General features: G+C 36.5%; 1 protein-coding gene across 3 annotated transcripts in view; it reads right to left on the reverse strand.

Annotated features, from left to right (window-relative positions):
- SH3TC1 (SH3 domain and tetratricopeptide repeats 1) overlaps nt 1–16,450 on the reverse strand; it is a 28,295-nt gene extending 11,845 nt beyond the window's left edge. Inside the window, exons 1-9 of one of the 3 annotated variants that reach the window (XM_083861879.1) lie at nt 16,192–16,449; nt 10,746–10,997; nt 8,356–8,430; nt 6,067–6,194; nt 3,517–3,622; nt 3,135–3,278; nt 2,291–2,465; nt 1,897–1,970; nt 923–1,118 (exon numbers count right to left, since the gene is read on the reverse strand). In XM_083861879.1, the coding sequence (XP_083718005.1) occupies nt 923–1,118; nt 1,897–1,970; nt 2,291–2,465; nt 3,135–3,278; nt 3,517–3,622; nt 6,067–6,194; nt 8,356–8,430; nt 10,746–10,953 (1,106 nt within the window). In that variant the 5' untranslated portion in view covers nt 10,954–10,997; nt 16,192–16,449. Of the gene's footprint in view, nt 1–922; nt 1,119–1,896; nt 1,971–2,286; nt 2,466–3,134; nt 3,279–3,516; nt 3,623–6,066; nt 6,195–8,355; nt 8,431–10,745; nt 10,998–16,191 lie in introns of those variants that run through there. The other 2 variants (XM_083861880.1, XM_083861881.1) reach the window with 2 other exon arrangements.
- Between the last annotated feature and the right edge of the window lie 364 nt (nt 16,451–16,814).

Genomic DNA, 16,814 nt, shown 5'->3' on the forward strand with positions numbered 1-16,814 from the left:
TAAATATGAACTTATTAGAGCAACTAATACAATTTTTACGTTATAGGTTATGCTGCATTCAAAATTAGTTTCAGTCAATTTATAAAATATGCACATAAATTGATAATAACTATGCTTACAGCTAACAGTTTCTGCCATATCAGAGTATGCTTTATGTCAGTGTCATCGTATAGCACGCTATGAGAGTATTTATTAGAAGTACGAGTCTTGAAGGACTTTATGGTATTGATTTTATAATATAAGCTTTAAGTTACTTATGAAATGCACCTGCAAGCAGCATTTAGGAACTCCCTGTTTCAGCATGCAAACAGTTCAGGCATATTAAGAAGAGCAGCCTATTTGCATGGTGCCAATGCATGATGATACTCCCTTTTTAGAGGTTTCAGTCTGCATTATTAGCAACTATTTGCAAAGGTCCCACTAAAACCAAGTTAAGGCATATAACTGAGGGTACTAGGAAAAAAAAAATAGAACCTGGATGCTTTAACACAGCTCTTGAGAGACCAGCAAGAGACCTTTCTACAAGGGTAAAGCTGCTTGCATTTTGTGAGCCAAAGAATAGAAACTGAACCAATAAGATTTCCCAGGAAGAAACTCAGCTACAGACTAATAATATTTTTCAACATTTAAGCAGACTTCATATTCCAATTCCCTTGCAGTTTTGACTGATATGACTATGACAATTCACATGAAAGCAACAAAAAAATAAAACCACCAAAACCAAACAAAACAAACAAAAAAACCTGAAAAAAACCCCAAAATACAAAAAATCCCAAAACACAAAAAACCCCACACCCCCCCCAAAAAAAAAAAAACCCAACCAACTCCCCTCCACACCCTGAATTTAATGTTCAGCATTTTAAAGCTGAGACTAGGAGACTAGGTCCTTTTTGCTTATGAAATGTAAATATGCATCACTCACTTATTTCGAGATAAGTCCAGTTTAACATGACCTGTCTTTACAAAACCTATCTGGCCAGTAAACACATGTCTTCCAAGAAACCATTCCATGCATTCAATGAAGTAGCCAAGGATCTCAATTTGGTCCCCTTCCTGGAAACTCAGTTCTTCTAACACATTACTTTCATAATTCATCACAGCTAGACAGGATCCCACTGCTGTGTAATAAGGAGATAAATAATATTTGCAGATAAAGCCATTTAACAATAGAAATACACTTAATAGAATAGCAACTCAGAAGAATGTATTTAGCAAAAGACATTCTGGGACCTGTGAGTTGAAGATCTGCTGTGACAAGATTTAAAGCATCAAAACCTCATCGGTTTGGTTTGATGATTAGATCTGTAAATAGCATAAAATCCTCATTTAAAAGCTGTTAGAGTGCAAAGCCTAAAATGTTCTCACAATTCTATCAGATTTCATCATGGAGCAGCAAAAAGAAATGTTTGAAGTCCTTACTTACCCTCTTAAAAAGGACTCTGAACTTGAACCAATTAAAATAATTCCTATGGGATAAATATGGGTATATACTACTCAGTACAGTATTAAAATTGACATCATGGGAGAAAATAAGTCATATTTGCTCTCTAATCTCAAACCATCTGTGTAAGTTTTATTTCTCTGGCAGTATGAGATAAAGCAGTATACATGTGAAAGATCCACAGTTGCATTGGTGCATTTTCTGAGGCATCCTCAACTCAGATACTCTGTACTACCTTGTGTACATTTAGGAGGAAAAAGGGGAAAGACTTTAGAGTTTAATCTTAGACAAATTTATACTCTCACTAATTTTAGTGCAAACTAATTTTTAAAAGCTGTTTCCCCACTCTAATACAATGGACGAAAAGTTATTGAACATTTTAGAGTCTGTTCTAGCAAAAGCATAGAGTAAATTTGGGGTTATTCTAACATTGATGTTCAATTGAAGTTTCTTACCAACTTCTCTGACAGATTGAGATTCATTTTTATATGAAAAATCGACAGGATTAGAATACCCCTTAAGAAACCATCTGCAAGCAAAAAAAGAAAGTAAAGTTAGTGGATAGAACATTTCACTAAATGTTGTGACAGTAACAGTCATATTTGAAACAGATATGAAAACTGATGTCTCCCTCCCACAATTACCTTTCAATTTCAGCATTGCCCATACAATTCAGACACACTTACATTTTGATTAGTATTAGTAGTAAATGTACTGCTACTTCAGGAAAACCAACCAAACTGAGAAAGTCATGCTACTTTTCCCTGCCCCAGGGAGAGACATCTCTAAGCAGACCTGCATATAGGAATCAGATGTATATGAAATAGGTAGGTAGAGTCAGGTACCTACTGATGGAAAGGCTCCAATGGCTCCAGAGAAGCATTAGACCACATGGGCATGTCACTATCCAAAGATCCACCTGTTACATCTTCAGTAAAAGCCCCAGTCTCAAAATAACTTGTTTCATTGTCTGTAACCATCATCTTTTGTATTGTATTATCAGGATATAAAACAAAAAAAGATCCTAAAACAAAAGCAGTTGAGCAGATGTCATTTTATGTTATGCTTTAACGTAATATAAACCCTAAAACTGTCTTCAGGAGCATCAGTAATATTCATTTAGAAATTGAAAATCTGAACTTTGTAAAGAATTTGCTTGCTGATTGTCTGTTATTCATACATTTCTGTCTAGTGTGTCTTTCAGTTAAAAAAATAAATAAATAAATAGCAGAGATGATGAATGCTCTTAATGAAGCACAGAGCCCTCTGCTGCAATTCTGCATATTCCTATTGCAGAAACAAATCATTCACCTATCCTGTCATCCTTTGTCTGGCAGTACCAGCAGGTGATGCTGTTTAGGAGAAGTACATGAGCCTGGAAACTGTTTATAATCCTTCTCCTGCACATCTCCAGAACCTGCAGGAATAAAGCAAGCTGGAATGAACATCGCTCCCTAATCCTTTTGGTATCCATTTATGCACCAGCTGCACATGAATTTCCTCAATCCCTTCATCATCTCACTGAACCTAATCTGTGTTTGTTCCTTTCTTTACTCTTTACAATGTACATTTGGAGTGAGTAAATTTAAGCTTCAACTTTGTTAAATATTTGAATAGGTCTTAATGTCTGATTTAGGGATTTTATAGAAGATGCTTCCCTGAACCTAGCCTTAGCATGTACAGTCTTACTTACCTTCCTGTAGTAGCAGGCTTCTGTACATCAAATTTAATGATTTTTCATTTATACAGACTTCAATGCCTGTATCTTCCTCCTCTTGGGAATATAGCCAGAAAGACTGGTCTAGGAATAAATTCTCCATGCAATGATTTATAAAACCTAGGGAAAAGAATATCCAATTTATTTTCTTGGCCATTTTACAGTATTACAAAAAAAAAAAAAAAAAAAAAAAAAACCCCACAAACTTTCAGAGACAACTCCATTATTATTTAATGCACAGTGTATAAATCACAAAATTGTGATCAATAAGTTCCCAGAAATTGTGTGCAATTGAGTACAAATTACAAATTGACTGCAAATTACAATACTGAACTATTGTCTAGTGAAACAACTTTACCCAGGGAGTAGTAGGTTAGAAACTTCCAGATTTCTTCAAAAGTTTTAAATGTCACCACTATTAAATCTTGATCACTGTGAATTGACAGGAGTCTGGCAGAAAGCTCCTAAAAATCAAAAGCAATACTACAATTATATCAGATTTAAGCACAATTTTTCACTAGGTAACACTGCGGCTAAAATACTATGAATTAAGGATTAAAAAATCTAGGATTTTATCTGTATGAGACATCTGTTCTTTAGCATACACCTACATCATACAGGGAGCCAAATTTTAATCTGACTCTTGCTTAGAAATTGTATTGAGAGTTTCAGTGATTTACAGAGGAAATAAAGACCACACTGAGTGAGACTGAAGGTTTGTCTAGTTCAGAAATGTCTATGTATAGTCATATGTATAACCATATAGTCAAATGTGTATATACAGGCAAGCACATAGTAGTTCTTTCCAAGAATATCCTCTGCACATTTACTGTTTGGGAATTGCCTTTGCCAGACATATGGGCATTAATATTAGATAGAGGAAAGGAGCTAGTATGGGGCTTTTTTAACTTGAAATTTCTCTCTTCATCACTGTAAAATTTTAGGTTCTACAACTTCCTGATTTAGATTACCCTCAGAGCTCTGTACAGACAAAAATGCAGCTCCTTTGATACAACTTTGAACCTGCTTCATGGTATTGTCAGTCTTTATCCAGAAGAGATATTGAATAATTATTTGCAAGTTCATTCTTTTTAGAGTAAAACAAATAAACTGAGGTATTATTTTTCTTTTTTTAAAGATGCAGTAAAATCTTTTATCTTCATCTGTACTATGTCACATTGCTAGAATTGCATTAAATTAAACTTCTAACAAAGATAAGTAATGATCATTGTAAGTGGTGATGATGGATTTTAAGTTATTCCAGAAATGCTAAAAGGAACAACTACATAAACCTTCAAGTGTAAGAAAAACACATTTTGATGGCTTCTAGACAGAGAGGTGTAATATAGAGTCTGGTTGCACTCCATTTTGTAGCTTAAAACAGGACTCCCAGTGATGCTGGCTATTGCCTTTCAGGGAAATACAGAGAACTGTGTAATTTATGAGACTAGTATCTGAATCAATATCTCAGAGAATAAATCAAATGTAAAGCTAACAGGTATGATGCTACTGTACCCTTGCTCCCATCACATGAAAATTGAAATGCAGCTTGAGCCAATTGACAGACTGATCAAGAAATTGATTCTAACTCAAGGCAGCAGGTAGGAAATTGTTCCCTCAAACTTTTTCTATAATCTGAGTAAGATGGAGCTGATCCATTGATTTTATGACTGCTACAGCACAAATTAAAAATATCTCTGAATTAATTCTTTTTAACATCCATATTTTCAATTCACACAATCTGAACACATTAAAATATAAAAGTCCAACCTAGGCTTCTTCAGCAGGCATGTCTCATCGCTGCTTTGATCTTCTGCATGCACCTTTTCACACTAGATTACATATTAATGAGAGCCTAAAATCTATTAATAAATTGCCAGCACATGCTAAATTATGTCAGCCTCAGGGGCTTCATGCACTGCTGAATATCAAAATAACATTCTAAGGAAGCTTAACATTATCAATCTCGTTTCCTTTAAAGCCTTTTCCAGTCTGTTTCTAATAAGGCCACAAATCTAGTCCCTTTGTTTGCTCTTTTCTTTTGCCTTCCAATCCCATCTTCCCTCCTCCATCTCCCTCTAAACACAATCCAGAGCAGAGAAGCAGAAGTACAGATTGCACAGCCACAAAATCAGCAGCCTGGTGGTGGGGTGGTCACAACCCATGACAGGAAAATGGTGTGGAAACCTGTGTCTGTATCAGTCAAAACCATGATTAATTAAGGTTTCAGGGGATTGGTTTGCTAGTGAAGGAGGCTGGAACCCAAGGCACACACACAAAAAAGACAAACCAGAGGTCAAGTGGTATCATTCTGATTATTTTTTCAAGAGGAAGGAGAAGACTAACCTTTATTCAAAACAAACCTCATTGGTTGTAGAGGACAGGCTTTCCATTTACAAAAAAAAAATTAGACAGTAATAAAATTTGTCCAACAATTGTATGCTATTCATAGTTATGGCCATTTAGCCCCAGGAAGTCCAATGCTTAGGCTATTCTCCTTCAGACTTCCTCTTTGGCTTAGCAGTGAGCTTTCCAGGAAATTAGCCTTCCAAGTAGCTCCAAGTGTCTAGGGACTCAAGTGATGAGTCAATACAAAGGCAAATTAAAATAAATCAAAGCCCTATTATTTCCCTTGATGTAAATGAAAACAGATTTTTTTTTTAAATAAACTCATTCAATTACTTATTAAGGTGGGTTTCTTTATTTTACATCAATTTGATGTTCCAGTCTTTTTCAATAATTCAATATTTCTAAAGCCCCTAAATGTTTTCAGGCCACAGGAAACTGGCAACTCAGATTCAAGCACCCAGCATGTAGATGGACATAGGACCCAAATATCTTGCAGACTATTTCAGTAGCACGGGGTATTATCTGAATAAATAAAACAATTTCCAGGAAACTGACTTACACTGAAGACAGTCATCACTTCCTTACTGTCATTTTCCAGAAGACGGAGCTGCCCTCTTAGCTGGCTTTGGAGCCTGGGATCAGGACTTCCACTCTTTCTTTTTACCATTGTTAACTTCAAGGAGATATCTGGAGGAAGATACCTATTTTCAGTACTACAAGCTTTGTGAATCAACTTTGGAAAACCAGAAAACGCCTCAAAAATCATAGAATACACATTTTTATATATTTTTTCAGCTTCAGAGACAGGCACACAGAACACTGATCTACTGCATGTCTCTTTTACATTTTTATTATCCTGTAGACATAGGGGCCTAGCACAAAGCAATTTTGAGAGAAAACTCATATTTAAAGATGGAGAAGGGAAAAAAGGGAAGAAGAAAGCAACTAGATTGGTAAATTGCCAATTTAGAGCTCTAGCCATTGCAAACGTGTCCAGATTTCCAAATATTCCATGCACATCAAAAATCAAAGCAAACAGATACTGGCATCACCAAAAGAAACCCTGAAAAACAAGATAGTTCAGCATGTTACAACCCTTCATACTAATCTTAAATTCACAGCTATCTGACATGCCACCCCCCACTATTTCAGGAAGGCTTTTATAACTCGAATATTGTAAAAGCTATTTCTCAACTAAGCTGGTTGAACAGTACTAACCAAGTTAAATGGCCCAACTAAGAGCTCACTTAGATGATTTTCCGAGCACATCTGAAAGCAGCTACATACCTACTGCCAAGCTCTTGGCGTCTGTTTATGAGTGGCTTTTACTACAGCTAATGGTACAGCTCCAGCCACCTTCTCTCACATAAAGAGGATCTTTGATAAAGCTGCTTTCATTCTGCATTAATTCATTAATTTAGCTCAATAACAGTAAATCATAAGTTTTCAGACACCCAGATGGGCACATATAAGCCAATAATACCCAGTCAGGGAGAATTCCAATTGCAAAGTATGTAAATAGGTCACACTTCCAGCAATATGGGACTGTTGTGCATATTAAAATATTCCACCTCCTTTGAGTTTCACATTTTAATCTGGTGAAATAGAGGCTTTTCACATTCTAGTCTAATATTCTGTATCTTGATCTGTTTTCAGAGGGCTTCCTATGCATGTCTCCAGGAGTTTTACCATGACTTGCACCTAAATTACTCATTACTTTAAGGTCAAGAAGGGTGGCTCAGAAATATAAACCTGTGTTACTGAATTACAAGGCCTCTCCCTTTAAGCTGTGATCATATAGTTGATTGTTAGTAGAAAGAACACAAACAAGAGTCTCTGAATGTCGTTCAGATCACCACTAGAGCAGAATTATTGACCTTTTTATTTTACCTGAAAATATAAAATATACTGGCACAAGAGAAGACTAATTTAAAAATGTATATGTTCATTTTACATAATCAAATTGGTTCTGAAGTAAATATATAACAGTAGACACACTAACTTTTACAGAAAGTTAATGTTAATGAAATGATTTTTACACTGAATTCAAACAACAGAAATACAGCCAATTTTATCAAAAAACTCTATAATAATGCCTTATAGAGATGAAATATGGTCTAAAACCCCATTATAATCTCCTGTCTGCTTCTGTGAGCCCCGACCCATACCTCCAGTTACAAAGAACTCAAATTCTGTACACAGCAGGTACATAAAGCACAAATAATTTGACTAGAAATAACCATATGTCTGAGGAGGACTCTGCCACTGATGTGCTTTGTCAGGTCAAGCCAGAGAGCAGGGAACAGCCTGTTTTGTGTTTTGGTGGCACAAAAAGGGAAATGTGCCAAGACCCTCAGGTCACACTGCCTGTCATGAGCCCTCCAGAGGTGAAGCCTACTGAACCCACTTACTGAAGAACGGCACTCAATTGACTTCACTGAAAATACAGCATTTAAAACAATATAAATAGATACCTGGAAGGGCCACAAACTTTATAAGATAAGATATTTGAAGGATTGAAAGGCATATGTAAAAAAAGTGATGAATTTTTATTTACTTCTCTTGTTTTTCTTTTTTGTAACCAAATGCAATACGGTATTTGTAACCAGTACAGTACAGTACATAAATTATTTCTGGTTTTTATAGCAGTTGCTCCCTCTTTTTGTGAGAAATTCTCAATAAATCTTATGTGCAAGTTGGTCACTTCACAGGTGCCATGAAATACATCATAAACCTTACAGGAGTGTTGGTTGCAAATGTTGACATAGTTGAGTTGTCTCAAAAATAAAAAGTAAGCAATGAGAAAAGCATTATAATATAAAGATAGGATGGGGGAAAAATTTCTTACCAGTTGGAAAATTCTCTGCCTGACTGGGAAGGGTCCTTGAACTGACATTCATGCATTTTTCACTTGGAGAACACTCTATTATGATAAATTAAAGAAATGGTTATGTGCCTTTTATAAGTCATATAAATCACACTTTAAAGAACCCAACAAAATATTCCATGCTTTCAAAGCACTTGATGCATCAGATAACTTCTAAGACATAATAACTATTTTCTCCCCTTCCTGCTGTATAATTCCCAAACCCCACAGAATGTATCTGCAGAATATTTCTTTCCTCCTGGGCTGGAGGGGGAAATTAAATATTTATCGCATTATTTTGATGTGAAGTTTCAAGATGGAAAATTGGTGGAAAGACAGGTCCTCAGGAAACAGAATTCATGTTTGGGAGGGAGCAAGGGTCAGACCTAATTTTCTCTTCTCTTTCACCTATACTAAAAATGGCTTTCAGTGATGCTTCAGTGGTATATATTGCTGTGCCTTGTACCAATGAACACATGGAGAAAAAAACCCCTTCTCTTTATCTGTTGCACATGTATGGAATACTTGTGAGGAGACGCTATAAAATCAAAAGATTTGAAGTTTCAGAGAAATATCACCAAAAAGTATATTTTGTATTAATAGTAATCTGCTTTTTTCCTTTAGCTCATATTTCTTCCTGTCCATCAGGGAATGATCTATTTTCATGCTGATAAAACACCCACTGCAACCACTTCCATTTTCTCAATGCTCCCTGGGCAAATATCAGTGAAGACAAAGCTCCATATTTCCAAGAACAAAAGTAAAAGAAATAGATCTTTAATTTTTAGCAGAAAATTTCTGATGTAATTCTCATGTATCCCAAGACATTATTCTATGAAGCTCTGCTTTTAAAAACAACCCTGTAATATAGCAGGGCATGGTAATTTCCAAGTCTTTTGCATCTTCCCTCAAGTGCATCTATGAATGTTACATGAACAAAGCCATGCAAATACATAAGCATACATAAAACAGTTTTCCCACCTCACAAAGAAAGGAAGGAAGCACTGAAAACATTGCCTTTAAGGCCTATTACTAGCACATACTCAAATTAGAAATTGAAACCCTCAACACTTTAGTTTTGTAGGGTTTTGGTTGGGTGTTTGACAGTAGCATTGGGGTTGAGGTTTTATTTATTTTCTTAATATAGACTATATGATGTTAGTTTTTAAATAGAAATTTGATAGTAAGCTCACTGCAGTGCAGGCTGACTGTGTTTAGGAAACTTTCTAAATTTAAGTCTCAGAGCTTCTGGGACAAGAGTTACCTGTAATTCTACTTTTTCTGGTTTTAGTCACAATTACAAACACAGAAGTCATCAAAAATTTGACAACATGCTATCATTTTGAAAATCATGTGATAATTGACAAGGGTAATAAATGTTTGTGATATGTGAACTATTATCACTATTATTTTGATATTAAACACTAACTTTCCTTGAAAGATAGTTATCAAGACATTAACATCCATTTCTGTGACTTTTAGGAGAAGGCAAAGGCTATCAGAAAGCATTTGAATTACTCATCAGTTTAATAGTTTGCTGTTAAATTTGAGTAAAAGGGTAAGAGATATTATAAATAGAGTTTCAATATGTTTAAACAGTTTAAAGTAGTATAATTAGGTTCAAAAACACAATATGAACTCCTACTTGGTGGAATGTCTTGCATGCTCCTTGGAAAGCTAAAGAGCAACTTTATACTGCCCTGCGATGCTTGTACCTGGTCTTTGGTGTCAGAAGCATTGCAGCTGTGAACAGAGACGCTGGGCGAGTCACAGGACATGTACTTTTAAATGAAACAGGTTTTTTCTGTGATTGTTTGAAGTATTTTCACATTAAGAAACCTCTTGAGCCTACTGTAAACTAAGAGCCTGGCCATTGCCACCTACCTATGTCACTCCACTCCTCTACCCAAAAGGTCGTTCTGACTTGAATGATTTTACCCCACAACATAGGTTTTCTTTTGCACAAAGCAGTTCTACACCTCCAATGAAAAAGGAACGTAAAAAATAATTAAAATAGAAACCTGGCTTCTGAATCTTACAGATATAGCAAAAAGTGCTAGAAAAAAAACCTTATATTTCACTACCCTGGCTCTAGGGTTCTGATAATTTTCATGTAATCTTGTTTTACCAAAAGATAATCCATTCGCCTGCCCCAAGTGAATTTCAGTGTATACTTTTCAATAGTCCAATCTATGCGGTGTTTCTATGGAGGAAATGTAGCTACTTGTTGTATTTAAAAAAAAAGCCCATCTGGGTTCTGTGATTCTGTGAAAAACACACGACAGCTTGTGCACCATTTAAAAAACACAGTAATTCAAGCACAATGAGAAGTTTGGAGCAGAGGCACCAGGATGTATTGTTTGAGGTCTTACCTGTTTGTTCTTTCATTGTGTCCATCCCAACTCCATCCCTGAGAGTGCTGATGGCAGCATTGCTCCCTGAATGTTTGCAGTCACACCTGCACATTCCCTGATCTGTTTCTTCCATCTCCAAGTGCCCGTCTTGCTCTCCCTCCAGAGCAGGGACAATGGTGTTAGTGTTGAGCACAGATGTGCCCTCTGCCACCCCCAAACTCTCCATAATTTGAAGCTCTTCACAGTGACACAATTAACATTATCAACAACCTGAAAAGGAAAAAAAAAAATCAGTATTTTTTTTTAAAGAGTTTGAAAAGATGAACATATTCAAGAGCTGTCCCTATCCTGCAGGAGTTATTTTTAATTGTAATATGGATTAAAGAATTCCTATAGGCTTCTTTCAGAGGAACTGTTGTGTAACACCCAGATTTATCCCAGAAAAAGCTGCTGCAATGAGGTGGCATCAGTGCTTTAGGAACAAAGCAATAGGCTTGCCTAACAGCAACAATCCAAGGCCTGAAGTGAAATGTACTTGTGCCCACTGCTAATTATTCATTCTTGGCCAGCTATAAAGCAGGGCCTCCCAGGGATAACATCATTCACATTTACAGAGGAATTGCAGGGGAAAAACATCATTTTCTAAAGGTGACAAGAATGGAACAAGTACTGCATGCTGAATTCAAACAACAAAGAAGGTTTATATAAATTCAGCTAAAGAATGAATCCTCCACAGGAACCCACTGTGCAGGAAGACAGCTATCCAAGGATCCAAGTATTACTTGGCAGCAAAGAAGAAAAATGAAGCCCTACTGAAGCTAGAAGCTGAGTCTGGCAGTAAGACTCCATTTGGCACGGTCAGGAAGAAGGAATAAAGGTGGAAGTAGAGCACAAGCAGCTGCAAGCTTCACTGGTCCCTCCAGTCACTGAGGTGAGGCATCTTGCAATCCCATTTCTTGGGCACAAGCTATCTCAGGGTCAGGAAGATGCAGCCAAAGCATCTGGAAAGGACGTGACTCATGTAGCCAGAACAGACCCACTGATATTACACCCTTTTCCTCAGAGGGTTTGCACACGTCTCTAAATGATTTCATAAAGCCACAGGATAGATTTTACTTTAGTTCTGTCATTTGGATTTAATCTGAATACTTCTGTGTTTACTCCAGCCATATTCACTAACGAGCTATAGTCATGATGAGTGTCCAAGGTTGTGATCTTTGGGAAATTTCATCTCATTTGTTTTCCAGCAGAAATTGGTTAAATCTGAAGCTGTAGATGAAACCATGAGAGATGCACTTCTGCTCTCCTAAAGGCTCAGACTAGTGCCTGTTCACCTATTATCCACTTATGATCTGCCTTCAGTCTGATCAAGAAACATCTCACTTCTCCATTTACCATGTAATGGGGCGTCCCTAAGCATGTGGTTCTGGCTTTTTTCTTCACAACCCTGTCTTCCAACACTTCTTGCCCTCCAAGCTTCACATCATAGATCCCTAAACCTGAGCAAACCAAGTATCAACGTGAACAGCACAACAACTGCCTGCAGCCTGCCAGGGTAGGCAGGTACACGGGACAAGGCAGGATCTGTCTGCACAACTTTCCTGCACTTTTATAGTCATTGAAACCTTTACCCCAAATGACCACTTGAAAAAAAACAGTGAACTATATTTAGACAGAGGCAAGTTATGCAATTATAGAAAATTAATGAGGTATAGTTACAGGTTGTATGACCAGCTCAGAGAATTAAATCATAACCATATCTACCACAAGTTAATGAAGTATGAAGAAATCTAGGCTGGATTTTGCTTTAATGTTTTCATTGTCCCATTTTGCCATTTATTCAAAAGTGTCTATCAGAGTGCTGAGCCTGACTTTCAAAAGATGTTTTTGGTGCTGCATCACAGTTCTCTATTTAAAACTATGTATAAAAATTCATATATACACATACAAAACACAGGTGGTAACTCAAACACAAGTAATTTTTATCCCTTCTCTCACAAAAGAACATTTTTGTCGACATATTTGGTTGACACTGAAAAATTGCCTATCAGACTTGATGACCTAGTTATAAATGATTAAAAATACAGGCCTGCCAAAGGCGAAACTCACTTTGCCAGTGATCTGTTTTTCCATTTATATAGCTGATCCTTTCCTTGAAGTAATGACAGCAGCTAACACCATTCTTTTCATTACTGTACCAGACTTATATATAATGAATTCCAATTTTCATACTCAGAAATTAAATACTTTTCTGCATATATTTTGTAAATAACAGTATCTCCTGTTGATGGAGACATAAATATTTTGGTATTAATGACAATTTAGTTCTAAAGGATGTTGTTTAAATTACATTGATCTATGAATCCAAAACCAGTTGTTATTTTTAGATGGATTACCCTTAATCCCAGAAATGAAATTCAATGTTGAGATTATTCATTTTTTTCCATAAGCTCCTATTGACAAGCAAAAATATCATCCCAGACTAAATTTAGGAAAACAAACATACTCTGACTGGAATTATTAGAATTCACTTGAATTGGAGAAGAGATACTGATAAAATTTTTCATGTGTTCTACATCCTCTTCCGTTGGTAAGGGTAACATATATGCAGGTCCTTGAATGAACTTAGAAAGCTTGGTGCTGTAAAAGCAAAAAATCTTTTGAAAAATCAAAATGGATATAACCTGTTTAAGAAGGTTCAGTCATAGAGCCTAAGGCAAGGGAAAATAAATCCGAATGAGTGAAAGAAAAAAAAAAAAACCAACCAGGTAAATCCTTTTGTATGTTTTTTCTGGATTCCTCCAAGATGCACAGAAGAAAAACTCAAACCTCAAAGATTTTTAGCAGCTCTCCTCTACAGATTCCTTTGCCATTTTTAATGTTTGTCTTAACCACCAAATGTCAACCCATGTGGGTTTGTCTAAATACTGAGAACAAAACATTAAACTTTCCTGTAGCTAGGCCCCTTCTCTACCTAGGCCTCTTGGATGTCTATCTGGCATCTAAATGTATCCTAACTGTCACAAATTTGGTCCCAAGTAACAAAGATTTCATAGAAATTTACATTACATCTCTGTACTTTTATTATTTACCTTTAACTATCATGTAAGTACCCCAAGACACACAAGCAAAGCTACAGAATAATTATCCTATTTATTATGCTGATGCTTTCCCAATTATTAAACTGTTCCACCACAAATGGAAGCAGATTAAATGGCACAGAACCAGAGAAAAACATTCATCCAATATAAAGCAGCTTTAGAGAAGATTAAACTGCAGTGCTTGGGTTGCTCTCATTTTTAGAGATTTTTTCATAAACCTGTAATGCTGGTAAGTATAATGGTAAGTTAGCAACTAACCATTTGTTGATAGCAACAAATACAAGACTAAGATATTCAAGATTAAAGATCTAGCACTCACCATATAAAGTTTGTCATCTCTAGTTCTTACAATCTACATTTATGTGTAGATTATGTGTACTGAGTAAGCATTTTATTTATAATTTAGATTAAGCTATTTTTGTCATGCTCTTAGAGGCTTGACCAAAAAATTCCTATTTGGTGCAGGATGTTGGCCATAAAACTTAATGATCTTCCTGTTTTTCTGAACCCAGGGCCAACTTCTACTCAAAATAAAAGCCATGCATATGGTCAAGATGTGGCAGTCCCCACAGTTCAGGGGACCCTCAGCTTCCAAGGCAGCAGAGGGAGGAGTGGCAGACATAGGACAGCTCAGCACCTTGAGTGCTCCTGAATACTGGTGTTCTCCCTCCCTGTGCTCCCTGGACACTGGGAGTGTGTCCAATGGCTCTGTGTGCGTCTCCCATACTCCTGTCCAGGCTCATGAGGCTCAGAAGGTCACTCCACCTTCCCCATCCCTTCCCTGTCCCTTTTCCTGCACAGCAGGCAGGAAAGGACAGTATCCAACAGCTGTTGAATGTCAGGTGGAAATGAGACACTATTTTTCCTTTTGGAAGTTAAATAGAATAATTCCTTTATCATGCTTTTCTGTGTGTTGCTTCTTCCTTTTTATTAAGTGTTTTCAAAGCCCAGCTAAGCAGGAAAACAAACAAACAAACATATAGCTTGAGATTTTCCATGTAGGTTGAGGGCTGTTTTTCTCCCCTGCCTTTTTTCCTGATTTTAAGAGGTATTGTGGATGACAGGAACACCAATTCATTCCCATTTAAAGGGTGTTGTAGGAGAAAAGCAATAATATTCACTGAACCAGATTCTCTCTCTCCCTCTAAAGGTATATTTCTGAGACTAGAACCTGGTATACTAAAATGGCAATAATAGTTGCCTAAAACCTGCATGCAATACAGTTTTTTTTTTCATTTATCATCTTCCCTCTAGGAGCCTCAGGACTAATGTACTAATGACTTACTAAAGACCTGTCTTGCAACTATACTGCCCTAAATTAATCAAGGTCATTTTCCCAAACTGACACTGAGTAGTTATTTTATTCCTTCCTTCCAGTTTCAATTAACATTTCACATTTTCTGTATTAGGCTATAAACATCTTAAAGCCAAGATTATTACAAACTTTCTCCTTAGAGAGTGAATTGCAGACTTGATCTCTATGAAATTCAGTCACAGGCATGAATGTAAGAAAAAAAATCCATATTAGGTTCTGTATAGGCAACAATTTTTATGTATTCCACATAAGGGTAATCAAATCTATATTCGAGGTAAACAAACTTAGGAATGTGAGTGCTTTCCAAAATTGGAAGATTGACCTCTTTATCACAGAAGTAGCTTTAGTTTAGTTAGCAATTCTCAGTAAACAATGTTGCAAGTGGTATCATTGTTCCCAGCTGTTCTACAAACAAAAAAGCCCCAGCAAGCTTCAGAGCTGCAATGGATGCCTTTAAAACCTTTAGCCCTCCCTGTGATTAATTTTCTCTGTATCTCACTGCCACCAAAATATATTTTCCATCCTCAACACAGCTCTAAAAGCACCATACATCCAAAATTTCCAAGTTTAGATATGGAAAATTGGAAACTAAAATCCACAATCTCATAACTGCTTAAGAATAAGCATAAACTCTAGGGATCTTTAAAACAAAAATCAGATCACTTTTAGAAAAATATAAAAGGCATCTGTGAGTCTCTGTACTTCATTCTGAGTGCTAGATGTGACAGAATTTGGCCTGTGGCAGATAATGCAGAGGAATAAAGTAGGAGCTGTTGCTACTGAATCTCAGCTCAGCTGACACCACACTACCTAGAAGAAGGAAACAGAGCAGCACACAAAATCCCAGCAGGTCCTCATAACTGTGACAGATCACATTTACACATATTTTCCAGTGATTTCTTTATGGGCAGACCAAAGAACAGAACGCTACCAAAATTACCCTTTTAACTGGCTGCAATTCCAACACATTGACAATAAACCCACAAATACCAGACCACAAGGACCTAAAAGAGAGCGATTTAGACATAAAACAGAGGACTTCCCCTACCTTTTCCAGGTCTGATCCACTGTAACATGCTGGTAAAGAGCAGGCAGATCTCTGCCTTCCTCAGCTCTGCTCACAACTGACTCCAGCACAGCTCTTCCTGTTTGACCTTCTTATCTTTCCTGTTGATTGCACAGCCTGGCTTGCATGTGGCCAGTACAAAAAGTTGTCTATTAACCAAAACTGTTAATTTCAAAACTTTTTTTTATTTTTTAAAGAAAGAAACATTCCTGAGAATGGAGTTGTGCTACTAAAGTTCATTATGCAAAGCAGAAATGTATCAAGTGTGCTGGAAGGTTCATTCACACACTCCAGCTTTTCAAAGTAATAATTCATTGTAGCATTTTGCATTGGTGGCTAAAAGACTCTAAGGGACACATCCAGGCCATTGTGTTAAAACAGCATTGTTCAGAAAAAAGTGTCCTTCATATATAGTACAGGGCTTTGTCACCCCTTTGTTTTTGATTGAAAAATTGGATTTCTTGCTATCATTACAGCTGCAAAAAACACTGATGAAAACTTGTTTGACAAAAAAATTTACACCAATATGCTCATATTTAAATTGCAGAAAGGTATTATTCAGCAGACCTCTCATGCCTATGCAACATTAAATATCAGTTTGGAGT

Source organism: Zosterops lateralis (genome assembly GCF_965231275.1).
Source record: "Zosterops lateralis genome assembly, chromosome: 5".
NCBI lineage: Eukaryota > Metazoa > Chordata > Aves > Passeriformes > Zosteropidae > Zosterops > Zosterops lateralis.